Here is a 27,915-nt window from a genome sequence, read left to right as displayed (position 1 = left end):
AGGACGACGAACTGCGTTTACATTTAAACAACAATTTCGCAGTGTAATATCGCGTTTTATTTTCGATTGCATATTTAAAGTCGGTCGTGTCCCCGCCCAAACGGTGTCGGTGAACTCCTGTTCCTCAGGGGAGGGGTCAGACGCTTCACGGTGGGACGACGAGCACAGAGAGGAGTGAACAAGGGGAGCCAGATAGATTGGTGGGTTTTTAAAAAGACTGCTTAATTTTGCTGATCTCAGGTTTCTTCTTTGTTTTGCTTCGTCGGGAGAAACGCATTACTACAGGCCACTCGTTAGAAAGCGAACTCATAAAATAGGGCAGATGCGTCTGGCGTAGCGTGGGGCTGGAACGCCCAAATATAGAGCCGAAAACGCTTGGAATTACAATCACTTCCTACCGCTTGGAAAATCTGAAACTGGCCATAGAGAAGCCCGTTTCGATAGGCCACGACCTCACATCGGGACTTTAACGAAACCAAAAACAAAGGTAGACTCTATGGAAACTCTTCTGCTTGTTCTGATCTGTCTGATGGCTTTCTTTGTGATCTTCTGGTTTTCCACGTTTGGCCTCGTAATTGAGGAGTGGAACAAAGTTAGCCAGCTCTCCATGTTAGCAGGCTAGTGGAGTTAGCCGCTGAGCTAATCGACATGGCACGAGCGTGAGGAGGATCTTTGGGACGGAGGGAGCTTGCTTCCCTGAAATTCCTCAAAGTTCACCTTTAGCTCGAGTGCGTAGTCTTTTCTTGCTATTGTAACGCAGGCTTTTTGAAAGAAGAACCGGGAGAAGGTGATTTCGGTGGTTTTCCAGCCTTACTGGCGAAATCCAGGATAAATAAAACCGATAAAGTTAACCTAACGTTACTGGTTTTGAAAACTCTTTTGTTTTATGTTGTGTAAGTGACGTTAATTATGACACTGTTCTTGTATTGATTATAGTCATGTTCAATGCATAATTTCTGAAAATGATTACAGAAACTGATTTAGATGAGCGTCAGTGCCTCATATCTGTAATGTTACGATTTCAATCGTTTCAGTGGGACTTTTCCTCCGTTTGGCACTTTTTAGTACTGTCCTATATTTTGAGTTAATTTATAGGTGTTATCGAAATGTTTTATTGATGCGAGTTTACAGTCGAAAATACTGCATCTGTGGGTGAATAAATGGCAGTGAGGTTGAAACGTTCACTGCATTGAAGTAAAGCGGGTCAAGGCCCATGAACACACCTGAGTTTGCGGAAGTGATTTAAAGCATTGTTTATGGAGATGAGAATAACTAAAGTTGCGAAATATCTTATCCATTGGGGTTTGTGTATTTTTGAATTAAATCTAATAAACGCAAGTGACCTTTTAACTAATTAGTAGATTTAATTAAAATCAAAATAACAGGATTTCCAAGTTGGAGTTAATGTTGGAGTTGAAAATAATTTTTGCACAGTGTGTTGGCTCGAGTCGAGATTGACATGTTTTGAGTTCAGGTGTGTGCTTTACCAGCTCGGAGCCTCACAGGTGCCAAGGCGCTGTTTCTTTCACGTTTAGCTGACTTTGACTAATATCTACGGCTTTTTTTTTCCCAGAAGATGGCGAAATTCGTTCAGATGAGTCATCGAGTATACGCAATAATCATTACGGGAAAAAAGTTTGGGAACCTGTTGACTTAGTATTTTAGTGTAAGGGTGTGTATGGGGGTGGGGGAAGGGAAAGGCGCGGTCCTCTGTGTGAATCTCATTTACACACAACCCGCGTGAAGCAGCAGGTTACACTATGTGCGTGTGTGTGTGCCCGCGCGCTTTACATCTCGAGTCGTCCGAGACATTCGAGTCAGAGCCGCTCGCGATGCCTATCAGACCCTCAGCAGAAACTGACAGACTTCAAAGCAGGAATTTTTGGGATTTTTCCCTACTCGCTTACCTTGACCTGAAAAGGCCGATACGTGTGTACACTCGCCCGATTTAAGACGCCCCCCCCCCCACCCCCCATAGATGAAGCGCGATACTCAATTAGTGAAGAATGAGTCGTGACCGTCAAACAATGGCGTTTTGAATTATAGTGTGCATCAGTGTAAAGATAAACCAGTGTATTACCTTACAAAGATATAATAGAAATATCAATAATACTTATTAAAAAGGCTGAACATGTTTTTTTAAAAACCTTAAAAGAACACGTGTGCAGTTTAAAAATAAAGTAGCTAAAATTACTGATCTTGCTGAATGAATTCAAGACCTTTTCAAATGAATATTATGATTTTATGAAGTTAAAATGAGACCATTAATGAATATAATAAATAATAAATTCATGCCTTTTTAATTTGTTGCTAGCTTTTAAAGGGTTAGTTCACCCAGATAGCAAAATTATGTAATAACTTACCATCATGTTGTTTCAAACCCGTAAAACCTCAGTTTATCTATGGAACACAGTTGAAGATATTTTCAATTTAGTCCGAGAGCTGTCAATCCCTCCATTGAAGCTGTGTACGGTATACTGTCCATGTCCAGAAAGGTAAGAAAAACATCATCAAAGTGGTCCATGTGACATCAGAGGGTCAGTTAGAATTTTTTGAAGCATCAAAAATACATTTTGGTCCAAAAATAGCAAAAACGACGACTTTATTCAGAATTGTCTTCTCTTCCGTGTCTGTTGTGAGGGAGAGTTCAAAACAAAGCAGTCTGGATATCCGGTTCGCGAACGAATCATTCAGTTCACCAAATCGAACTGAATCGTTTTAAACTGTTCACATCTCTAATACGCATCCACAAATGACTTAAACTGTTAACTTTTTTTTTTAATGTGGCTGGCACTCCCTCTGAGTTCAAACAAGTCAATGTTTTGTTCGTTATCTGGCTCGGTGTTCATCTTCAGTTCTCTCTTCACAGCAGTTCAGGCAGTGTACTGTTTGAATGCATGCATTATTCCGGGATATTGGTTTGTTTGAACTCAGAGGGAAGGTCCACCACATTAAAAAAGTTAACATCTTAAGTCATTTGTGGATTAATGCGTATTAGAAACATGAACCATTTAAAATGATTCAGTTCGATTTGGTGAACTGAATGATTAGTTCGCGAACTGGATATCCAGACTTTCTTTTTTTTTAACTCCCTCACAACAGACACGGAAGAGAAGACAATGCTGAATAAAGTCGTCGTTTTTGCTATTTTTGGACCAATATATATTTTCGATGCTTCAAAAAATTCTAACTGACCCTCTGATGTCACATGGACTACTTTGATGATGTTTTTCTTACCTTTCTGGACATGAACAGTATACCGTGCACACAGCTTCAATGGAGGGACTGAGAGCTCTCGGACTAAAATATCTTAAACTGTGTTCCAAAGATAAACGGAGGTCTTACGGGTTTGAAACAACATGAGGGTACGTTATTAATTACATAATTTTGCTATCTGGGTGAACTAACCCTTTAATACGTTTTCTTATTTTAATATGTAGTAATCTTGGTAATGAAGCAATAATGCGTTCCACTGCATGCTGGGACAGTGACTAAATTCACATTATGCCACAGCTTTTTTAGCTTGAAGCAAGAGTTCACCTAGAAAAGACAATTGTCACAATTTACACACCCTCATGTTCTTCCAAACCTGTATGACTTTTTTTTTTCAGACCTTAATGTTTTGAAGAACGGAATGTTTGTAACCAAACATTTTGGATTACCATTGACTTACTGAAGAAAAAAAAATCCTAAAATATCATCTTTTATATTCCATAGGGGAAACGGTCATGCAGGTTTGAAACATCATAACAGAGAGTAATGGATGACAATTGAAATATTAGTAATTGGATGAACTATCTCTTTAAACATTGTTGTCATTGGCAGCTTAAATATTAAATATTATAATCAGTCCTGTCAGTTCTTTAAAGTCTTACTATAGACCTCTTATTTTAATATAATGTTTGAGAAGAACCAACCAGCTAGTCTTATAACATATTAACATATTACTGGCAACAGCAGTCTCAGAAAAGTTATTTCGGTTTTAAAAAATGTGTTTTTGTCATTGAAGTTGACCCAGTTTGGGAGTAATAACTGCTAAAGAGTTATAGTTTTGCTGACTTTATGCAAGTTGTATTGGAGCTGAGGGACTTAGGATTTCCCTATACATTTGGAAGAATAACTCCAATGTAATCATAAATGTTCATAAGATAAGTTTTCAGTTTTATCAAAAATAGTCCAATATATGAATTATGTCTGTTAAAGCAATTTGGCCAAAGTAAAAATAGTACCACTTGTTCTATTGCAGTTCTTCCAAAGGAAATAACTTTGTGGAGGGAAATAGTGCTGGTAATAGTTCTTCAAAGCATGATTGAGGAAAAAAAAGAAAAAAACTATTTTGCTCTGTGATTACAACACTGTACTTTAGTTTTTCAAATTCCAGGTAACGTCATTACAGGAAGAGAAGATAGTCTGCCCCTCCCGTTACCTTTTACCTCCAGTAACGCCCTCAGGTTGATGTTTAAAAAGCATTACGTCACCAGAACTCCCATTTCCGGGTCTCTGCGCTTTGACTTAAAGCTGTCCGAATGAGAAGTAAAAGCTATAATGCGTAATGGCTAATTGACGTGTCTGTGCAGAAAAGGTTAGTAGATACTTCTCAAATGATTTGAGGTTTTAACAAACCGAATGCACTTAGACTTAGGCCTATAGTTGGTTAAAGCGCATGGCTGATTGCCGATCAGTTGGCTGCATGTGTACCACAGTTCACTGAGCATTAGACTGGAGCCAAGCCAGTGCTGATGGTGTTGCTCTTTACATTTTAGCATTAGCTGAGTCAACAGGAACCCAGAAGCATGCTTGATGTGTGGTGAAATAGTACTACACTATTCACTGTAGTCAGGATTCGACGCCATGTTGAATTTAACAAGAATGAAAACAAGGCTGTGAGCGATAGACTTAAACAGTTTTCACTGTGGCATAAGAGTCCTAGGTCATGTTATTTTATAACTCTCTTTTAAACTTTCAAACTGTTTTATAGAGTTTTTGTCTACCGAGTGTTGTCTCAGAAAGACATTTAGTCAGCTGAACGGTTGGTTTTATTGTTAAACAACAGTACAGTCCATTAAACACCCTGTATGTCTGTCCCACACAGCTTTGTTTTCATTCCTGTCAAAAATTAAATATGACTACACTGATGAAGGTCTATTATCAGAATTCTCATGTTGGTATGTGTGTATTGGTGTTTTCCTACTCGGACACCTGTATTGACTTTGTCTCAAAGTCTCTCCATATAAAGGAACATTATAGTCCGCTTATTGTTTTTCTTCCCATAATCCACATATTTGGAGCAGAAGTCATCAGCTGTTGTCTGAATTGCCTCCCACGTGCATATGAAGATCATATTTGACTGCCTGCTGCAATCTGTTATACAGCAAGATCTATTTACTTCTCCTTAATGTTTAAACTGTGTCCTGTTCTATTGTATCTTACTGTAATTATCTCAGCCCTAGGTGTTTATAGCTTGGATGCTTAGTGGCTTAGCTGTCTAATACTTCTGCAATCCCATTAAAGGATGCAAATGATTAAGCACCTGACAAATTCAGTTACTCCGGCTTATGTGGAATACTGCCGTTCCTACCTCCGTCTGTCATGAGAGTTCTAATGGTTTTGATGATGCGTCGATGATGTCACACAGGGCACCGTCTCCGTAATCCCGCCAGAGCTCAGGGCAGAGCTCGATGAGGTTTTGCTGCATTATGAATCATGGACTGGCTTTTGAATAGATGCTTTTTTGCTTTGTTTTTTTTTTTTTTTTTTTTTTGTGCCAATGATGCTGGGTTTCTGACACACAGTCCAGCATGCTGAACTCTGCATATAGTGAACCCTAGGATGTTAAATCATGTTTTTTGTGATTCTTGCCCAAGTTTCAGGGTGTTCTGGGTCAGACCTATTTAAAGAGTCTTCCCATGATGACCGTTTTCTCCTTAGATGAGAATTTTCACAGCTGGTAGCATCCTGTGGAGGGCTATTTGTAAAATGCGCAGGCTGTGTCCGAAATTTGAAAAATGTCGTTTATGGAGGGAGGACGGCATCAAGGCCATGTTCAAATATTTGTGTATTGTGTTAGAGCGAGAATATGATGCGGTGCTTTTTTTTTTTCTTTTTTTTTGTATATTTGATACCTTTTTAAAGATGTATTTAAATTATTTCTTTCGAATTCATCAGCATGAAATCGTTCAGTGTTTAGAATTCTAATGCGTTAAGTCTTTCTCTTTAGTCTACGTTTCCTTATTCCTGGTACCTGGTAAACTGCTGTGTGTGTAGTCATTGATTAACTTGTTACATAGTGTCTTGTTTGTGAGGTGACACTTCTGTGTGTCATTATTGTTATGAAGTTACCGGATGAAATGGAAATCTAACCTATACATTTTCTAAATGCATCTTAATTAGCTTATTGTGAACAATTCGTCCATACAAGCTTCATTTAACTTTCTATTTTTATTTATTTATTTTTAATCAATGTCATTGAAAAATAAATGGTATAGAAGCATAATTTTAGAAATAATTACAAAATGGCAAGACATTTTTTCTCATAAAATGTACTCCAATACTGTTTTAATTAGAGCTTTAAAAAAAAAGTAATACAAGTAAATATATATTTTTGAATAATCGCACTGTGTACATTAGGCTGTTCATTATTGTGAATAAAAGCACACCCCATGTTCTCCTGTTATCCTGAATGCGGTTTATTGCTGTTTATTAACGACTAAATCACTGTACATTAGTTCACATAATGCAAACTACTTATTATAACTAACTATTTAAACAAACAAATGGACATGTAATATTGGTTTAAGCCGAAATGACAATGGGCGGAGGGACCACAGAGTGAAATGAGATGTGCAACTAACAAAAAAATAATAATAATTTAACCACAGAATATTGCGATTGACCAATCAGATTTAGGGATTCCCAAGAGCTTTATAATATCAGTTAGACACTCCGTTCTGTGATTTACTTGTGAAAAGTGTGTCAGAAGTCTTTATTGTCTTGATGCATGCATCAGTGAGAAACAGTCTGAGATGTGAATGAGTCATTGGTTACACACTCTTCAATCAGATGCTTAAGGAAAGAATGAGGACATATGTCATAGGGAAGAGAGAGACATATAAGGAGAAAGTAAAGGATGTGTTCCAGTTATTTTCAAGCTTCCAGAGGAACTGAGACAGGATCTGACATGCCACAATACAAGCTGGAATATGTGTGTGTGTGTGTGTGTGTTCATTCCTCGCTTTCTACGAGAATCTGTTTGCTTTATGGGGAGGGAAGTCAAAGAGAGGTGGAAAACAGTTTCAGTCCTAGTTGAAACTGACTGCTGCGTCTGTGTTTTCAAGGACAATGCAATCACACCCACCTACAATCCCCCTCCTCCCCCGTGAACTAAAATCACCACGGCATGCACACCCCGCTGCTCTCTCAACCGATTCTCTGTAGTGGTCACACATTTCCTATTGTTCAGTTAACCACTAAGCAGACAGCTGCAAATATTTCCTCTCTCTCGGTCTCGCACAAACCGAGAGAGAGAGAGAGAGCGGTTATGAGCTTGTTGCGGGTTGAGTTAGCTGCCTGAATCGTCAGGGGGCGGAGCTTTTCCTATGCTGCTGTTTTGTACATTTTGGCCTTGACTCCTGCTTCCATTTCAGTTCTGCTCTCATGATAGCCACTGTTTGTTTTTCGGGATTCTTCTTTTCACTCTTGGATCTTTGTGCTTTTGCGGTCTCCTTAAAATAGTTGTCCTGTGTTTAGTGGATGTCTAGGAATCTCAGTTGAGCTTGTGCTTTATGCAGTGGCGACTGTTAGGAAGTTTCTATCCCTGCAGAGCTAGGATTCAAGGCACAGATTGATTCTAGGATGAATTGTCCTAAAGTGGGACACTGCCTAATGTGGGACACTTAAGGTTTCGGGTTTATAGCTCCCCCATAAATACATGAATGCCAGTGAAATTCTGGGTTACCAAAGCTGGGGGCACATCCTGGGGTTTTTAAAATGGTATTAGTTGTGGATTTAATGTTTTGGTTACACATCGCAATATATCACAGAAATCTGAAATGCAAAAAATGTCCCACATTAGGGCAATTCACCCTATATTAGGTCTTCGATTCGGTATCAGTTAAAGACCCCTGTTTTGGAGTGCTTTGACAAGCTATTAAGAAACTTGTGTTCTTTATTTTAAAGGAATTTTCTACCTAAAAATATAATTTTTTTTTCTGACCCATGTGTTGTTGTTGTATGCAACACACAATTGCACAGATTTTGGAGAATGTTCATGCTGTTCCTTGCAGCAAAGCCTAAAATGATCAAAGATTGCCAAGTTCTAAGAAATTGCATTTAAAATGCCCCGTGTGACTCCTATGCTATTAAAACTGTCAATATTTACTTGCGTTGCTCTAAAGACTTTTTTTTTTTAGTGGTTTTGTTGCTGTTTTGGAATTTTGTCTTTAAATTTGGCCCCTTCATCTTAGTGCACAAGTTATATTTTGATTATCTTTGAAGTGAAGCATGATTCATGGACAAGGGCAGGTACGGGTAAGGGCTTATTTCTCTTTCACTTTGACTTAACTGTAACCGTTAAAAAAAAAAAAAAAAAAGGTTGTTCAGTTGGAAATGATCAGAAATATTTCTTAGGTCAATTTCTAACTTTCTTCCCTTTACATGTCTTTACTGTAAGATAAGAGATTGTGTAAAGCCACCATGCCCTCTGTTTGTTTGTAGTTTTTCCAAGGAACCTTTTAAACCTCTCTCAACCTGTAGCTCGAATTGACTCAGCTTCCTGTATGACTTCAGTCTTGGTTTAGAGTACATCTCTCTGCTGAGATCAGCGATCAGATCGGCGCTCCAGAGTTTTTTTTTTTGTTTTTCCATCTGCTGTTCACACGCAGTGTTTGCACCCCACCCAGATCGCTGGTGTTAATGAGCAAATGCAGTGTGAACTCACAGAAGTAGTTATTTATACACCACGCTACTGAAATCCTGATAAGTTCCAGATCTAACAATGGAGCTTCTGTGTTTAACAGCGAATATTAAAAGCTGTCCTCTCAGCCTTCAGCGTAGCATCTCCAGCTGTTTAAAATACACTGTAGAAGTTTGTTTTTAATACTCTTATTTTAAAACCAGTTAAGGGTGTAGATGCAGTGAACACATACTGCCTACTATGTTCTGTTTTACTTTGAATAATAATAATAATATCTTCTATTATTATAACTGCATGGGGTTTTTTCTTTTGTTGTACGTGTATCAGTATTTTTTGAAGCTATGTTATTTTAAATGTTATGATTCAGTACTTTAGGTTATCTAAAAGTGCTATGATATTACTATTCATCTTGGTGATTCACCTCGGTGAGCTTATTTTTTATTTATTTTTAATTAACTTGAGAGTTTGTTTCCAGTTGTCAGACAGTGAAATGGCTTCCAGGGAGGCCAGCACAGCAGAACGGACAGCGTCTTTAGTTGCGGTACAGTTTTGTGGAGCTACTTTTGATTTGAACAGGCCTCGGCTCATTCCTTGTTGTGTCTGCACTCGTCGTTCCTGCCTCTACACGATCTCTTCTCACACAGCGTCTGAATCACTCTCCTATCTGCGAGCTGGTAACCGGTCTGGTTTCCTCTGTGTGCCGTCACTCAGCCGTGGCAGCGCGATCACGCCTGCGTCTGAAGTGCTTTGTTAGCACCTGTCTCGCTCGAGTTGTCTTTTCACAGTTTTTCTGTCTCTCCTTATTACGGTTTCTTGATTTAGCATACTGCATGGGTCACATGGTGCTCAGCTACTTGAGCTGTGTATTTGTTGTCTGCGTTGAGCGCATGTTTCTGTGTTTCAAGGCGCTCGATCTCATGATGTGTGCGAGTGTGTAACCCTGTCCTCTTTCTCTCAGTGTGTATGGAGCAGTGTGAGAATGCGGCATCTCTCCTGGCCTCTGTGCGAGAGCAGGAGATGCAGTTTGAGCGTCTGACTCGAGCTCTGGAGGAGGAGAGGAGGAGCGTGGGGCCCTCCGGTACCCTACCCCGCCCCCTCCCCACCCTGCAGGTAACACCCTCCCAGCCAATCACGCAGCGGCAGGGTTCCCCGCATCATCACTCTGCAATATCTCACCCTTGCCGCATTACTCTGCACCAATGTGTCCTAGTTGGCACCTCAAGGAGCATGGCGATTAACCCATCCTTCACTGTTGTGTTCAGTGTCACCAGATCCCACTTTTTGCATCCTTTCCTCTCTTCATCATTCACCCACCCACCCTTTGTCATCATCATAACGCGCAGGTTATGGTGTGTGACATCACAGAATGCTTAGTTTTTTTAAGTTCCGTTTACCTTGCATGATACATCAAGTCTCCAATTTGTTTGTGACCTCATAACCACTTTTTGAATGTAAACCATTTGGTTCTTACAAACGCATGTCTGTACATGTGTCAACCTGTCAGGATGAATGCTCTTCATCAGAGAGGAATTTTCCACTGTTTACTCGCTGTCCTCATGTTCAATGTCTCCGTTATCACTGAAACTTTCTCAACCCCAAAACCCTCTTCCGCTGATGTCTGTGAGCGGAGAGATAACAAACCGGTTTAGTAAGATGAGTCCGCCTTGTGTGTAGAGGATTTCAAAAAGCTCTATCTTATAGTGGAAATTGCTCAATACGAACATGTTAAGTATCGCCTTAATCTCAGCTTTCTCAGTTTACTTCATTGTTTAGACTAGATGAGTCCTCTGATTGGTTGCATGCTTATACCTAGACACGCCTCCTTCAAGGGTGTCGACCGTGTGTGAGTTAAAATGATTTGAAGTTTATTCAGAGCTAGATAGTCACATACACAACTTGTTTCTATTGGCACTCAGATACGTTAGACAATCATATCTCACAAAATTGGAAGGAATACTAAAATAACTTTAGCATTATTCATATACTTATAGAATTTTAGTTTTTTTTTATATAAATAATTGGATTTTGTTTTTGTATTCACTTTAATTTTACTTTTGTAACTTTTTTTTATATTTATAATTTAAATTGTCAGTTTTTGTAATTTTAGTACTTAAGCTTATTTCAGTTAGTTGGCAGCATTTCTGATGTTTTTAAGTTTTAGATTTTCATCTAATATGTATATTTTATGTAATTTCTGCTTTTTCATTCACTGAAGACAATAGGTTTCAAACCCTAGGGACTCAATTTCTTACACGGAACATGATCTTTTGCAGGATGGCTAGGTTGCACTTTATTTATTAATTACATTTATTGTAATAAATAGGGACTTGATTTTAAGAGACTTTGTCCTAAAATAAAGTTCCATAAAAACAGACCAAACATGCTGGCCGCCAGATTAATTTGATTTAATTGAACGGCTTTCAATCTGTCATAGCTCCAGTGTCATTTGCACTTGTTGATCTTTTAAATATGGAGCAAGAGAACCAATGCGCTTGACATTGATGTCAAACTCGGTACAGCACATCTTGATGCTCCACATTTGAATTCTCCACACAAATGTGAATGATACGGAGAACCACAACAGAAGGATCGTTTATAACAAAAAGTTACCATATGGCTTGAAGAAGCAGCGAGTAAATAAAATAACTATTTTGAAAACCATTGTCTCTCCTATTTTATCTTGGGCACACATTTTAAACACACTGACAGACATTTATGTAAAGATAAGAAGCTGGTCAGCAGTGCTTGGAATGTCATTGCATGTGTATCTGCTCTCGCCGGACATAGTTGTGGAGATATTAACATGCTCTGCAGGCTCCGTTCCTACCTGCTGACAGGTTCCCACAAGCCCGCCTGTCAGCTAAGATTACCATCTACTTTCACGGCTCCCTCTGTGGACTGGGAATAGTACAGCAGCCCACTTCTCCTGGTTTCATGTGGAGGATTTGTGTTTTAAGTGTGGATGGTGCTGCATGCCATTGTCAAGTAAAAGCATGAGTAATATTATCTGGTAGCAGTCATCCCCCTTCTCTCATTCCTGGCATTCATTTATCCATTCATTTCCGCAATACGGTCATGTCTCTCTTGTGCAATTAACTCCAGTAATTTATTTTGTTTCATGTGTTATTTATTCCACTGCATCCTTTGCATGAACATTCATAAGATAATGTTTATACATTCCCGTATTTACTAAAGGTCCTGCTACAGTTTGTGGTCTTTCTAAATGTTTAGCATTGTTCACCGACTTGATCACAGGCCACAATGACTGCTTCATTGTCTCTTTTGCCCTTTCTTTTTTTAAATTTTTTTGGTCCGTTGTAATTTTCTCTCTCTCTCCGTGTCTTTAGAACGGCCGTGTCACTGGTGATGCAGAGTTAGAACGGCTCAAATTAAGCGACGGATACATAAACGGGACTCAGGTTAGTATGGTGTGCCTGCAATGCATTTTTTTTTATTTTATTTTTTTATTTTACAGTTGTGCAACTAGAATAATCATAATAATTACATTTATAATTCTTTTTAAACTCAAAATTATTATTAAATATAATAATAATAACAATAGTAATAATCATTATTTTGATTTCTATAACTGATGATAATATCTCAAATATTATTTTGTAGTTATTTTTATGTCAGGAAAAAACACATTTCCCCTTTTTATTTGGCAAAAAAATATATAATGCACTGAAATGCTTGCTTTAATTATTGTTCATCAGTTTTGACACATCACTGGTCTCAGTCTGACCTCCTGCACACATTTTGACCCTTAAAACTTGTCGTCATGAACGTGCACCTACGAATGCTCCGGATGGTGTGATTGTGTGAGTGGACACACTTCCTGTTCTTGGCTTATGTTCACTATTGTTCTTTGTTTGTGTGTCTGTGCTACAGTACAGGATGTTGGAGCCTGGTCATATTGTTGAGTCGGTCACAGTCGAGGAGGACCCCCACGAGTCGATGCCAATTATTTCAGTTGAAACCGGTGATGATGGAACCACACGGCGCACTGAGACTACAGTAAGTTTGCTAATGTAACTTATCACATCTTGTAAAGTATGACCACTTGTCTTTGGAAAGATAAATGATGGCGCTTCCTCTCATCAGGTAAAGAAGGTCACAAAGATGACCACCACACGAACAGTCATTCCCTCAGTCTCCGACACACTTTCCCTGGACGGCACAGGTTCAGTCACTGGGATGCCCAATTATAATAGCCCAATGGACCGTGTGTATAGGCCACCGGGTGGCCCCATAGACTACCCCACCGCTACTGTCCCCCGTAACTACCACTATGGACCACCAGTTGGCTATGAAGATTACCGCAGCGTCCCTCCTGAAGCCTACGCCAGCCTCAACCGAGGGATACGAATGGATGACCGCTACAGGTGCCTCTTGATTTTCTTTTTATTGGATGAGTTCAAGCATTGTAGATGTGCTAAATAATTTACCCGATTCTTTTCTTTTCCTTTAGGCCTGTGGATACCTATCGCACGTTGGACTCTGCTTATCGCACCCAGAGCCGGCCGCAGTTGGACCCGTATGCAGCCCAGCCCCAGGTAGGACGTATGGGCAGTGCTATGGAGATCTCTGGCATGCAGCGCTTTGTGGCAGAGCCATACGGCTTGGAGGATGATCAGAGGAGCCTGGGATACGACGACCCTGATTATGGCATGGGACCACCCATGCATTACAGCACAATGCCCCGGTTGGCACATGTGCAGCATGCCCCGCCTCCACGTCGGACAGGGTAAGTGTATTGTTATACGGTAAGAAAATTATTTTGATTGGAAAAGGTATTAAAGGAATAGTCCACCCAAAAATTACATCTACTCACTCTCATGTTGGTCCAAACCTGTATGTCTGTCTGTGAAACAAAAAATAGATTATTATTATTATTATTTTTTTTTTTTTTTTTTTTTTGGTAAAAACACAATTTCAGATCCCATAGTACTTTTTATTTATTTTTTATTTAATTTTATTATAATTTTTTGGTCCATGCTATGAAACGCTAATTGGAACTGTAATGGTCTGGCTACCAACTTTCTTTAAAAAATATAGTATTTTGCATTCCACAGAAGGCAGTGGTTAAAATCAGTCTGTTTGAACTGTTTGTTTCGTGCAGGTCGTATGAGGGTACACTGGATGGTGATATGAGTGGAGCTGGTGATATGTATTATTGGGGAGGAGGAGCTCCGCTGGCTCAGGGAGAGAGGGGCAGCATGGCATCATTGGACAGCACTCTTCGTAAAGGCCCCGCCCCCACATCATGGAGGCAGCCAGAGCTTCCTGAAGTCATCGCTATGCTCAACTACCGCCTAGACCCTGTCAAAAGCAACGCTGCAGCATACTTGCAACATCTCACTTTTAAGAATGAGAAGGTCAGTATGCACGTAAACAATACGCTTCATAAGCCTGCCCACATAGCAGTATATTAAACTCAAATAAAGTACTGTTCAAAGGTTTGGGGTCAATAGGTTTTTAGTCACTCAAATGACGTTGTATAATATGCAAATTCTATGCACTCAGTTTTTCTTCTGTCTTTGCAGGTGAAGTCAGATGTAAGACGAATGAAGGGGATCCCTGCCCTTGTGTCCATGCTGGATAACCCAAAGAAGGAGGTTCATTATGCTGCATGTGGAGCACTCAAGAACATCTCATACGGACGAGATCCAGATAACAAGATAGCCATCAAGAACTGTGATGGAATTCCCGCACTGGTGCGGCTACTGAGGAAGACGAGAGATCAGGACCTAACCGACACCATAACGGGTACGCAGTGTTTATCGCTGAAAAAACAAGATTCTGAAGGTTTTTTATTTTTTTTTTATTTTATAAAAGTCACAGTGCAACAGAAATAGCGGCAGATGTTTTCTCCCATGTTGTGACCTACATCAGTGAAGCATATCATCAGTAAAGGATAAATGTACGGCGGGAACTTGGTTTTATACATCAGTTGTTCATTGGATATTGTAAGAAAGGGGCAGTGTTTAAGCTGACTAAATAACTGGAAAATCTGCCATGCATCACCAGAGAGAAGTCTGTCATTTCACTTACCTTTTATTTGACATATTTAATTTTACATTTAGAAAATTGGGTGAATTTGACATTTTCTTGGTTTATTTTTAATATTGTATATTCAGCATTTTCAAGCATATTTGTATGTAAAAACAGTTGGGAAAGTTTTTTCAGTTTTTTTATTTTTGCTGACCATTTGCACCGCATATTCCACATTTTTAAACATGCAAAACCAGGCTATTTATACAGGAGTAGTTCCATCAGCCCACCCAGCAGTCAGAAAACTCAAAGAAATGGTGTACATATGTATTACTAATTAATTCTTGAGTGGTGATGCATTAAACTGATCAAAAGTGACAGTGAAGACATTTATTAGCTTACAAAAAGTTTCCGTTTTAAATATTTGCTTATCTTTTATATTCATCGAAGAGTCCTGGAAAATGTATCTCAGTTTTCAAAAAACATATAAAGCAGCACAACGGTTTTTAACACTGATGCATATTTCTAGAACAACAATTCAGCATTTTGGAATGATTTCTGAAGGAAATGTGTCATAAATCTAAATAATAATGTTTACTTTTTTATTATTATTAATGAAATGAATGCAAACTAGTTTGAGCATAAGTGACATTTCAAGAACATTTAAAAATGAGTTTCCGTCTGGTAGTAACTGATGGCTTGTCTTCTCTCAGGCACGCTGTGGAACCTCTCATCTCACGACTCTGTAAAGATGGAGATCGTGGACCACGCGCTGCACGCTCTGTCCGATGAGGTGATGGTTCCTCACTCAGGCTGGGAGAGGGGGAACCAAGGCGGAGAGGAGAGCTGCAAACCCAGACACTTGGAGTGGGAGACGGCACTCACCAACACCACCGGCTGCTTAAGGTGCGTTCCATTAATGCGTTTGACAGATGCTTTGATCCAAAGTGCTTTACAGTGAATTCAAGGTATGCGTTTTTCAGGCTGAGAATCAAAAGCAGTTAAACCAGAGGAACACTGAGAGATGGGCGGAGGAATAAATTAGCATGTGTTGAGCAGGGACCGTTTTAGGATTCAGATTAATGAAAGACGTTAAAGGGGTGTGCCTCAGCGCTGCTAAAGAATTCCTGTCAAGAAAGTTTGTGTGTGTTTGTGAGGAAACTCCATTTTATGTGAAAGAAAGGAAGGAAGTGCTAAGGAAATGCTTTGAATTGTGTTTGCGAGCAAGAACCTCTGAGGCTGTGAAAGAACCAGGACAAAGTTTGGACAAAAGCGAGAAATGTGATCTTTGAATCCACTTATTTCCCTTGAGTGCTTCTCTTTGAGAGTGTCCCTCACTTCTCCCACTCGCCTATTAGGCTTTTAGAAAGCACTCGGTTCAGTCGGAGGAATGGATTTACACCATGATTACATTTAAATAGAGCTAACGGAGTCTTGTCTTTTTAACCCTCACTTCTCATCCCCCATTCAGCTCTTCAGTTTCTATGTGTATAAACTTGCTTAATGTTTTAGGCGATGACCTGAAGCTCTAACTTTCTGTGCATGCCAAACATTACTAAACATTAAACAGTCCTAATTAGTCGCATGACGTTTCGCTCTCAGGAATGTGAGCTCGGAGCGAAGCGAGGCCAGGAGGAAGCTGAGGGAGTGCACCGGACTGGTCGACTCGCTCATGTACATCGTCCAGTCACAGATCAACTGTAAAGATGTGGACAACAAGGTAACCTCTGAACTTTGACCATTAAGGTTTTGAAAACTGTGCTCTTTTGAAAACACTGCTCTTTTAAGAAGGGGAAGCACAGGAGTACAGGGTTTTAGGGAAGAGCAAAGGGGGAAGAAAGCATTGTTGGTCATTTTTACTGCATGTTAATTTTTTTGTTGTTGTCATATTTGAATGCACTGTTATAATTCTGCTTTGATAGGTATTTAGAGCTATTTCCGCTTTTTTGCCTTTTTTTTTTTTTTTGACTGTTTATAAAGGAAAATTACTAACTAAATAGTGTTATTATTGTAAGTGTTTGCACTGATTTTTGTAGAATCTGTAAATTCAGGTTATTACTATTAAGTTAGGATCAGCTTAGATATAAAATCGCTGATATCCATTTTTTTTTATTTGCCATTGGTAGTTGTCATCTTTCATTCTCGTGCACTATTATTTAATCCTGTTTCTTATGTCTGTGTGCAGCTGATCGAGAACAGCGTGTGTCTGCTGAGGAATCTGTCCTATCAGGTGCACCGGGAGATTCCAGGCTGCGAGCGCTATCAGGAGACGATTCCGGTCAATCAGGGCCCCGTCCCTTCCCAAAAGGGCAGCTGCTTCAGCTCCCGAAAGGGCAAAGGTGCGCGTCTGATTGATTTAAAGAAAAACACAGGCACTAGTAACTAATAAAAATGTTACCTTGCTATCTTTGAACTCCAGTGCATCTCTGTGTTGTGTAAACAACCAAGAGGCCGTGTCTATTCCTTGTCTTAATCGTAGATCGTACACCCTTTGAAGTCTTTATGCTTGGAAGTTTGATATGTGCCAGAACAAGTTTGTTTACACAAGATGTATCATGCATGATTTTCACATGTTGTGTGTGCTTTATGGGTTTGTTGCTGAATAATTATAGGGTGGCTGGGGCACTATTGCTATGTTTTCTTTAATGCCAAAACAGTCCTTTCCTCTCATTTTCTTCTGTATCTGTCTCTTCTTTCAATCTGTATCTTTTTATCATGTAACAGACGAGTGGTTTTCCAAAGGTAAGCTTTTCTCTCTTTTTATTGTTTCTCTATTTTTTTGTTTAAGTAAAGGCTTTGCTTTGCTTTCATGGGAATCACTTAAATTTTTCACCTCATTGTAACCCATTATTAAACCTGTTAAAGGTCAAAGTTCAGAAAGTGGATCTGATATGGGAAGCTCAAATAATGTCGGTCTTATCCCATTTCACATTCGTTTTATGAGCTATATTATTTTGTAACGCAAGAAGGCATTTTAAGGGGACCAGTCACACAAATAAGGTTTTTATTGATCCGAAGGAAATGGAATCATTAACTAGTATCAGATTATGGCTCAGTTTTAAAGCCTAGTAAGCATCTAGATTATCATGGACAAAGAACATTTACCACAAATTTACAATTTAGCTGTCTGTTCTTAGAAAACTAGGAAATAAGAGATGAGATTCCTCCCAAAAATGTATTATTATTGTTGTTGTTGTTGTGTCACTGTGGCTGGCCTTCAAGAATGCTTTCTGCATTTAAATAATCTCACACGTAACCACCAGAGGGTGCCAGAACACACCATTGCTGATAAATCCATTCACTCTTTACAAACCTCCACTTGCTTTAATCATTTAGATGCATTAAAATATATGCACACTCTCTTATGTCTAACCTTGAAGAAATGACCATGACAAAGGTGGAGCCCCAGAGCACACTTATCTGTGATCGTTCGCAGGTGTTTACCAGTCGGAATGTACCTCGGGAAGTTAGCGTTGGCAAGATGATTCAAACTTAAAACTAACTTTGTTTTGGCCTGATTTCGTTTGAAATTACGTGACAAGTTAGTTTTTTTATTTCTTTTGAAGTATACTGGGGCTTTAAGTCATCCGTCATTAAATCACATGGGGTTTTTCTCAGGGAACAAATGTAGCCCCTGTCATAATGGTGTCTGAAGAAAAAGTCTTTGTATAAAGAAAATCCCTATTTTTTAATCTTTTAGAGACTTTTGCTTCTTAATCGTCACAAATTACATCACTACCATTAGACAGCAGATGAGATTTGTCACTTTATCTATATTTTACTCGTTGCTTATGCCGCCTGTTTTGTTCAGGTAAAAAAGAGGATGATGGAGCTTCAGATACGATTGACATTCCAAAGAGAACCACACCAGCCAAAGGTACAGTGACCGTCTCGAATGCTCTGAATACTTACACTGAAAGCTTCACTTTGCCTGGTATTGTAATTAAATAGACTGTAATTCTTTGTGTTTTGTAGGTTATGAATTGCTGTTCCAGCCAGAGGTGGTGCGTGTGTACACTTCTCTCCTGAAAGAGAGCAAGAACCCATCGGTTCTTGAAGCCGCTGCGGGAGCAATGCAGAACCTGTGTGCAGGCCGATGGACTGTGAGAACAAAGTCATTCTGACAAATCAGTAGCATGGTAAAATCTGACAGTATCATCATTTTACTTCTTGCTCCTTCTCTCTCCAGTATGGGCGGTACATCAGAGCAGTGATGAGACAGGAGCAGGGCCTGCCGATTTTGACGGAGCTGTTGAGTCATGGGAATGACCGTGTGGTCAGAGCCATGTCTGGAGCTCTGAGGAACCTGGCCATTGACGCTCGTAACCGTGAGCTGCTAGGTATGTGAGCAAACGATGTTTGCTTGTGTCAGCTTTGCATTTAATTAGCCATATGTGTACAGTCCCACTGAATGAATCCCAGTGTATTTTACTCTTCCTCTCTCTGTGTAGGGAAGCATGCCGTGCCTAACTTGGTGGCCAATCTGCCAGGCGGTGGTCAGAGTCAGCCGGTGCGCGCGCTCTCCGAGGAGACGGTGGTGTCTGTTCTCAGCACTATGGTGGAGGTGGTCGGCTCCAGCGTGGATTCGGCCAAAACCCTGCGCGGCTCCCAGGGCATCGAGAGACTGGTGCTCATCAACAAAGACAGGCATGTTTAAGTGCTTTATAATAACTGGCTGGTCACATTGGAAGAAGCTGGAAGAGGAAAAAGTATTTTAACTGGGAATGTCAATCATCTGTATTTTCCTCTCATAGCAACCGTTCAGATCGGGAGGTGCGTGGTGCTGGGCTGGTGCTGCAGATCGTGTGGGGCTTCAAAGAGCTCCGCCGCACGCTGGAGAAAGACGGCTGGAAGAAAACCGACTTCATGGTGAACCTTAACCCTCCTAACAACACCCGCAGCAACGGGGGATACGAGGACAGCACCCTGCCGCTAATAGAACGGGGTAAGAACCCAACACATTCCTGCCGAATGCTCTTCAGTGTGTTTATGCAACAAACAGGTGTTTGGACACGCAGCATACATCTCAGTGTTTCTGTGATCTGACTTTGTTTGTTTGGGTCTCTTTGTTAGGGGGAAAACAGGACCGAGACCGAGACATGATTCCTCTTAATGACATGGGACCAGGTATAAAACACATACTTTATTATCAAAAGTGAACGTTTAAACCCATTTCCCAGTGGTTTTAGTTTTCACAATTCTTATTTTCATTTGTATCCTTTTGGTTCAGTTTTCACTTTAAAAATTAAATCGATGGGAGGGTGAATGTATAAAATTCAAAAGTACATAAATTATGTGAAAAACATAAGTGTTACAAACAATCTTTATAGTGACATTTATAGTGGTACTGTTGATCTTTGCTGAATAAAAGTATCACTTTTTTGGGGGGGTTAAAAATGAATAAATTCCCCAACTATGTATGTGTGAGATCCGTGACTAATGCTTTATATCTGTGGTACCAGACGCTTACTCTACGCTAGACCAGAGAGGACGGAGAAACACTTTAGACGACACTCTGGATCGCTCTGACAGAGAGCCACCTCAGGTAACACACATCTGCAAGCGAACATCCACTCCTGTGCAGTTACACACAACGGACAGCTTGTTCTAGCTAAACTTCCTTCACAAGCAATTTAGCACTCTAGACATCCTAAAACCTACACACACCACACAACCTGATTCTTATTAACCTACTGTGATTTCACTAAAATTACTAATAAGAGTTCTCTCCTCAACTAACTCACACACATGCCCCTCTCTTTCTATTATCACTCACCTCTTCTTCGATGCCTTTCCCTTTCTTTTCTCCTCTGTCCATCTCTCTTCTCTTTGACTCTCAGGGAGGAATGTATGGGGAGAGGCGGGGCTCTTTGCCTCTGTTGGACTCTTATGATGGTTAGGCCACTCCCCTCCCCCACTCAGTGCATGAGCAGGCATGGTATGTGTGTCCACCTTCTGCATGGCCTTCATGTGTTTATTTAAGTGTATGTGCGCCTCTGTGTATTTGTGGTACTAACCCTCATTAACAGTATTTTGCTATTCTGTACTTGAGTGGAAATGGTTTTACTAATTTTTGTAAATCTCGTCCAGTGTTGGGGAAGCTTGTTTAAATTTGGAGGAGCTTGTAGTTGGGAAGCTGCAGTTTTACAGTCAAGCTACAGCTACTGAAAAGTAGTTAGGTGTACAAGCTGCTTACTGAAATGATTTATTAAAAGATATTTTTATAGTTACATTTTACAACTAGAGCATATTATAAAAACAACTCAAAAGTCAGAATTTATTGCAAAAAAAAAAGTAAAAATTGTTTTTGCCTTTTTTTACAGTGCAATATTGGTAACAGACTCAAATTGTAATTAGTTTTTTTAACTTTTTTTATTTTTATTTTTTTGCTTTAACAGTTCGAGTAATTTATCTGGTGCAAAAACAATGGTGTCATGTAGGATGACCAACTGAAGAATAAAAAGACTGAAGTGTCAATATTTCACCACAAAAAAAAAGATATAAAATGGACTCAAATAGGGCTGTGCAAAAAATCGAGCGCGATTTTCAGAAGTATATCTCCAGCACGTGCATTCAGATTATGGTTTCCAGGTTTTCACAACAAATCCTGCCCAGTTGCTTCTCGAAACTAGTCCAAAATCGCGTTTCCAGGAGGTTCCCCGAAATTGCTTTCCGGGGTTAAAATGTAAGTTTTATGGCATGGTTGCCTTGGTAAAAATTCTAAATATCACGTTATCGGTATTGTCGCTTCGACCCACGGACATGAAAAACAACCACAGACTTGGCAACATTGGTTGGCATTGACTACACAGAGCCGTAATTGACTGACCATCTATACTAGGGATGTCAACGATTAATCGATGATCGATTAATTGTCGATAAGAGATGCAATCGATTAAGGCTATCGATGGTCGGTTAACCGATTCAGTGTTGGGCTGCGTGCGGCTCATGCGCACTCAACACGTGCGAGCGGCTGTGAGTGACGGTGACGATATATAAAAGCATCATCATTCATTCACAATGTACAAATTAAGCTTTTAATGTGATTTAAACTTTAAAGTACATTAAAATAGAAACAACATAAAAGTTCTTCAACATTAAATGCAATAGAAATGTAGTTACTAATCATTTCATCAGATAACCGTTTTATATCGTGCGCTTTGCAGGGCTGCGGGACACAGTGACAGGACAGATAGTCTATTCATTCCTACAACTTGTTAATTCATTCCTACGAATTATTAATGTGGCAATTGTCCATGTTTAATTAATTTTGTTCCCTAAATAACCCATGATTTAAGTGAAATAAGGGAACAAATTAATAAATCGAACGAATTCTTAATTCATGAAATCTTTAATTTCCCTTCCCATGTTTACCACAGTAAGAGATGCGAAAACAGTTATTAAAAGCGAAAGATAATAAAATAAACCTGGGAAATTAGAGGGTTAGACTATGAAGATTTAGGAAAAGAAACAATGCCTAAATATACTGAATTTGTGGAAATTCGTGACCAACCGGCAAACCAGAACAAAGCCGCGTAAATGAAGACTATGGGGTCCAAAAGCATGGTCGCGATCTAACATTTTCCAGTTAACCTATTATTCTTCTTATAAACAAAGCTTTTATACCACACTTGTCATAATCAGATCTTATCATTTCTAAATAAATAATTGCTGGATTCAAAACAGCGATTAATAGGCGCTGTGACCGACACATTCCTGGAGCATTCACTGCTGTCACTAAACGGTGACGCCGACCATCGTTCACAAGTTTCTGCATGGACCTGACTATAGGGCTCTAAGCCCTGGGACAAAATGGGAAGTTTTAAAGAAAATTTATAGCCTACTAAGTAATAGTCCCAACATAAAAATAACAATTTGTTTTCATGTTTTTTTTTTTTTTTTTTAAATAGGCTATGCGAAATATATCCGACTTAAATAGGCTAATTAAGATTAACGGATTTAAAACAGAAGTGTGGGCGCTCCATAAATTCACAAAAAAAAAAAAAAAGGATGACAACGCATTCTGTTTGTTTGCTTTATTTTACAAGAGCACAAATCTTCTGTTTTTATTGTGAGTGTGCACAAATGAAAGTAAACACTTTTGCGGAATTTTTTTTTTTTTTTTTTTAATGTCTCAGCTGTTTCAATCGCACCGGAGCCTGCTGCACACGTATATTATAGCGATTCAAACTTACATCGCAGTCTGTTCATTATCAAAATAAAATGTCAACTAAACATTAAAAGGTTACACTGGTCAGTTTAAATAGACCGTAGTATACCGGTCCACTCTGCTGTTATGCCAAGGACGTTTTTGCTCATATGAAGAGGATTTTCCGTCTATATGCGAATGCGTGTTAAGTACAAGCCTAGTTTACATTATAAATAATAGTTTAACATTCAAATACATTGCGAATATGGAAACATTTCGATGTGTGCCGAATGAGACATGAGCAATAACCTCCAAATAAATCTAGCCAAAGCCGCGCTCGCTCATCCTCGTGTGCACGCATGCACTTTTCAGGCCGGTGACACACTGGCTGCGTGGCGTGAGCTGGCGCGCTGCTGCTGTAGAGGGAGACCGTTGACAGACCAGGCTCATGTCTTCATTACAACAATATATACTTTTTTCTACACACCTACACCTACGCATCCTGATAAAGGACACCGTCAAAAGTATTGACGGCGAAATAGATTATGTTTGACAGGTGCAATATTTGAAAATCGATAATTATTTTTTTATTACATTTATATCTGAATTTATGTCAACCTATAGACTTTCAAATATTTTAAAATATCAGGAATTCATATGTATTTGTGTACAAAATGACATTTAAACACATTTTCCTATTATATTTTGCCTGGAAACGCTTCCAACACGCGCGCGTGTCGCGGTAAAAATAGGCGTCGGTTCTATTTCTAGCATGCAAGCGTTTGCCGCGCGGCGCGCGTCTCACGCAGGCGGTCTGTAAGCTCTAACCTGTTAACATGGGAGCCGAATTAAAAACCGACACGCCACGCGGCTGAGACGCTTGCGCCACGCTTCCAGTGTGTCACCGGCCTCACGATCTAATGCGCTGTATGCCGGATTTTTAAAAATCTGACATTTTCTAGGACAGAATCCAGCAGGATCAAATTAATGTGAGCAACTGTGTTTTGGTGCAGCAGCGCCGATGTAGTTCACTTAATGTGCAGCGCAGTCACACGCGCTCCACATTTCGGATAATTTTATACAATAATGTCAGTTGAAAACATTGCAATTGTGCTTTAAAATACAACAACGAGCAGCACAAAACCATTTAAAGATGTGCGTTCAGCGTTCTCCGTGCGGGATTGGAAACTGTCAACAAAGTAAAATGACCTCAAAAGTATGGCGCGCTCTCTTCATTTTATCAAATGATCATAATCGCATCTATTCATTTTATAATCCTGCTACTAGCATCGTTTTATTCAGACTAAAACCTCTTTAATTCAAGTGAGAAAGCGTTTTGTGTGTGTGGCTTTTGCACATCCTGTCATACCGCTGACTGCGTGCCTGCAATAGACGCATTTTGCAGTATTATGGTTAACGATTAATCGATTAATTGATCGTTAATTTAAACGACGATCGATCATGGAAATAATCGAAATTTGACATCCCTAATCTATACAAAATCGATTTTAAAAAGGGTGGCGATTCTTTGTCGATTTTGAAAGCGATTTTGTGTTAGTTGTCGGTAGACTACAGCTCTTGTGTAGTAATTGCCGCTCCACCTGAACCAGTGTTGCCAAGTCTGCGGTAGTTTTTCATGTTGTTACAAGACAACCATGCCAAAAAAAAAACCTTATATTTGAATCCCGGGAAGCAATTTTTTTTTTATCTGGGAACCTCCTGGAATCGCGATTTGTTTTGGACTAGTTTTGAGAAGCAACAGGGCAGGATTTATTGTGAAAACACGTGCTGGAGATAATACTTCTAATTACACGAGCGTCTTTACTGATGAGATGTGCATGAAAATCGCATTCGATTCTTGTTTTATGTATTCTTATATTCAATTTTTCATTAGAGCTCTATTTATCTTGTACAAAAACAAGGATGCCAAATACGATGAAAACTTTCAATTGAAACATTTACATTGAACAACTGAAGTCAAAAACAGATGGCTTAAGTCAACATAAAAAAAAAAAAAATTATAAATATAAATTAATTTTCAAAAATAAATTAATCAAATTAAAATTCAAAAACCAGCTCAATGTGCCATTAGTATCATTTCCACTTTTCAGTTAGTTTCTCCCCAACACTGATCTCTTCCTCTCATGTGTCCACTTTGGTCACATGACTGATGTTTCAATGGTTGTATCCGTCATCACTTTGCCATATAAAATGGGTGATGTGACAAATTCCCATCGCAACAGACATATTACCTTTTTATTAGTAAACCTAATATAATTCCACGCTTGACCTTCACAACTCATCTGATTTCTTTCCACAGAAAATTTGATCGTGTGCATCACCCGCCGTGAGTTTCCTCCTCCTGCCTACTGTCCCTGCTGAGCATCTGATCTCATCACTTCTGGGACAATAGCCACTAATACCAATGACCGTTCGGTAGTTTTCAACATTTCTCATGTTGTCACTCTCCTGCTCTCATTGAGATCAATGTGATTGCAAACAGCCACTACTTAAAATAGACACCATGAATTCTTTTCTCGATTTTGGTCCATGCCACTCTCTTTTTATGTCAAAACATGGAAACACTAGGGACTACAAACTCTATCCAGTCACATCCCCAGCTTTTCAAGCTTCATAAATCATTTCCTTTTTGTTTCTTTTTTTATGCTTATGCATCTATTAGAACACTAGTATATTATGGCATTTGGTGTTTGATTATTTTGCTTCATCCTGCTTTGTGGTTCACATTGAAAAAATGTCATGCCAAATTTCATCAGTCATGTGGCCTGCAGAAAACAATGTATATAGAATTTCTCAGTAAGTTTTGTGTCTCATCGGTGCATTGCAACGGGCATGAGGCCGCCTTTTTTTTTTTTTTTTCTTCTTTCTTTGGTCATTGTTTTCTGAAAGCACTAGATGACCACCAATTCCCCTTTAGTTATCCGTCTGTGTTTTTTTGGATGTTCTCATGGAGTGTTCAGTCTCTAGGAAGGGTTTGTTTTGAAAGCCTTGATAAAGCATTACAAAAGAGGCAGAGGGATATCGGAGTAGATTTTTTTTTTTTTTTTTTTTAACTAGTAGCATTCAAGAAAGTTCTCTAGTTGTAGATGAGTATGGTTTAGTTTTTTTCATAGTCCATCCGTTGTCAAATTTGCAAAGCATTCCAGAGTGGGAGAGCTGTTTTGCGAAAAACAAAAAAATAATAATTCCCCCCTTTGGTTTGGTATTTGAAATTGTCACTGACAACGGTAAGATTTTTTTTGTGTGGAAACTCAAAAGTAACTCACCCATCATTCTTAATAAATACAATTACATAGCCACAGAAGAGAAGATACAAAAAATAAAGCTATTAACGTTGAGACAAATTGCAGACCTGGTCTTAGATCGGTGCTCCTACTTTTCAGTACTTTGTGAATCTGCCCTGCTGGTGGACCTGGTTTGTGCATTTTCATTTTTGTCTGAATATAAATGAATGTGTAAATATGACCGCGTCTCACAGATCCACTCTGCAGACTTGGAGTGCCTCGCTTGCTCAGTGCGTTGTGTGTGTGTGTGTGAGTGATGAGCGGAAAACAGGGACATTCGACCACCTTTCTGCCTCTTGGTTTCAGTGCCTGTCTGTGTAGAGAGTGAACGAGTGTACATTTGAGGATGTATATGCATTGTTTTTTCTTTTCTTTTGAGATCCATAAGTACAGTGCTTGTTTCTTAGACTGCATATTCAAAATGCACAGTAAGTCTGTTGTAGATATTTACTGGATGGAAACTTTAGCACTAGGAGTCAGTGGATTTTTATTTTTTATTTTAAGGTTTTTTTTCCCCATAATGCCTTTTTAATTCCCTGTCTGCCAATCCCAATCCAATCCTCCGAGACACTGTAGTCAGTAAAAGAAAGGTTGGCTGTTGACTAAATGGATGTGAGCCAGAAGTCTGAGTCCTGGGTGTTCACAAGTTTGAGGAATCAATCAATTGTTTAATGTGGAAGGAGGCAGATTAATTAATCTTTTAATTACAAAAAAATGCATCTCTTTCAGGCAGGATTTAGACCGATATTGATTCTGGCTTGATGAGAAATTTAATATAGGTAAAATAAAAGCACATTTAACTATATATACCAGAGAATATTTGTTAATTTTAATTATATTGTTTTTCTTTTTGGTTTTTGTCCTGTTGTTCTTTTCTATATTTTATGATTGGGGCTGATTTTGTTTTTTTGGGGTGTTGTGGGTGAATGCATATGCAATCAGTTTTATTTTTTAAATAAATGCATTTACAGTTCATATCTTTTAATTAAAGACGAAAGAAAAAAATCTTTGTGTCGTGCTGTTAGTTGACATGTTTCTACAACACTAGCGTGGATCTTGATTCATAATTCCTATATTTCAACACTTTACATTTGGTCTTAAAAATTGCACCTTTTCTCTCATGGATTGAACGTGTAACTTAGCAATACTGTTTTTTGTTTTTGTTTTGTAATAAAAAAAAAATTCTCAAGATTCTGACAGTGAATTTTTGTTATTCACTTTTTTAATACTACACATTGAATGCATTTATTTACATTTCTTCACTTTAAGATTGTCAGTTTATTAACAATATTAATATGTTTGATAAATCCATTTCAGCACGTTATAGAGTTTGTTGGCTTGTTAGTTAATGCACATGATATTATTTAATTGATTCAAAAATGTTTCTCCAAAAGAAAAAAGAACTTAGTAAAATTACAAACTAGTTGTGACAGTAGAAACTTAACATGTTAAGTTGAATGAAGAAAAAAATATATATTAACTGTTAGTTGTTGTTTTAAATTGTAAACAACTAAACCAGTCGTTCCCAACAAAGGCCAGCCACTGTCCATAGCAAT

The 27,915-nt window shown here is 39.0% G+C and overlaps 1 protein-coding gene across 10 annotated transcripts; it reads left to right on the top strand.

Annotated features, from left to right (window-relative positions):
- Window positions 1–56: 56 nt before the first annotated feature.
- On the top strand, window positions 57–27,563 carry LOC128017076 (catenin delta-1-like). 10 transcript variants are annotated; one of them, XM_052602238.1, is made up of 21 exons: window positions 57–200; window positions 9,870–10,021; window positions 12,259–12,330; window positions 12,803–12,928; window positions 13,016–13,296; window positions 13,383–13,658; window positions 14,034–14,289; window positions 14,458–14,680; window positions 15,619–15,811; window positions 16,508–16,625; window positions 17,091–17,244; window positions 17,630–17,647; window positions 18,717–18,782; window positions 18,881–19,008; window positions 19,095–19,245; window positions 19,357–19,552; window positions 19,660–19,850; window positions 19,979–20,032; window positions 20,368–20,450; window positions 20,746–20,843; window positions 25,375–27,563. In XM_052602238.1, the coding sequence occupies exons 2-20, from the start codon at window positions 9,875–9,877 to the stop codon at window positions 20,803–20,805; spliced, it is 2,793 nt and encodes a 930-aa protein (XP_052458198.1). In that variant the 5' UTR covers window positions 57–200; window positions 9,870–9,874; the 3' UTR covers window positions 20,806–20,843; window positions 25,375–27,563. The 10 variants fall into 10 exon arrangements, with proteins under 10 accessions (XP_052458198.1, XP_052458229.1, XP_052458258.1 ...); XM_052602227.1 differs by lacking the exon at window positions 57–200 and adding an exon at window positions 207–487; XM_052602269.1 differs by lacking the exon at window positions 9,870–10,021 and having other exon boundaries at window positions 60–200.
- The last annotated feature ends 352 nt before the right edge of the window (window positions 27,564–27,915 follow it).

Source organism: Carassius gibelio, chromosome A1, assembly GCF_023724105.1.
Source record: "Carassius gibelio isolate Cgi1373 ecotype wild population from Czech Republic chromosome A1, carGib1.2-hapl.c, whole genome shotgun sequence".
Lineage (NCBI taxonomy): Eukaryota > Metazoa > Chordata > Actinopteri > Cypriniformes > Cyprinidae > Carassius > Carassius gibelio.
Note: the sequence above shows the minus strand (reverse complement) of the source record. Positions and strands in the feature narration are given on the sequence as shown.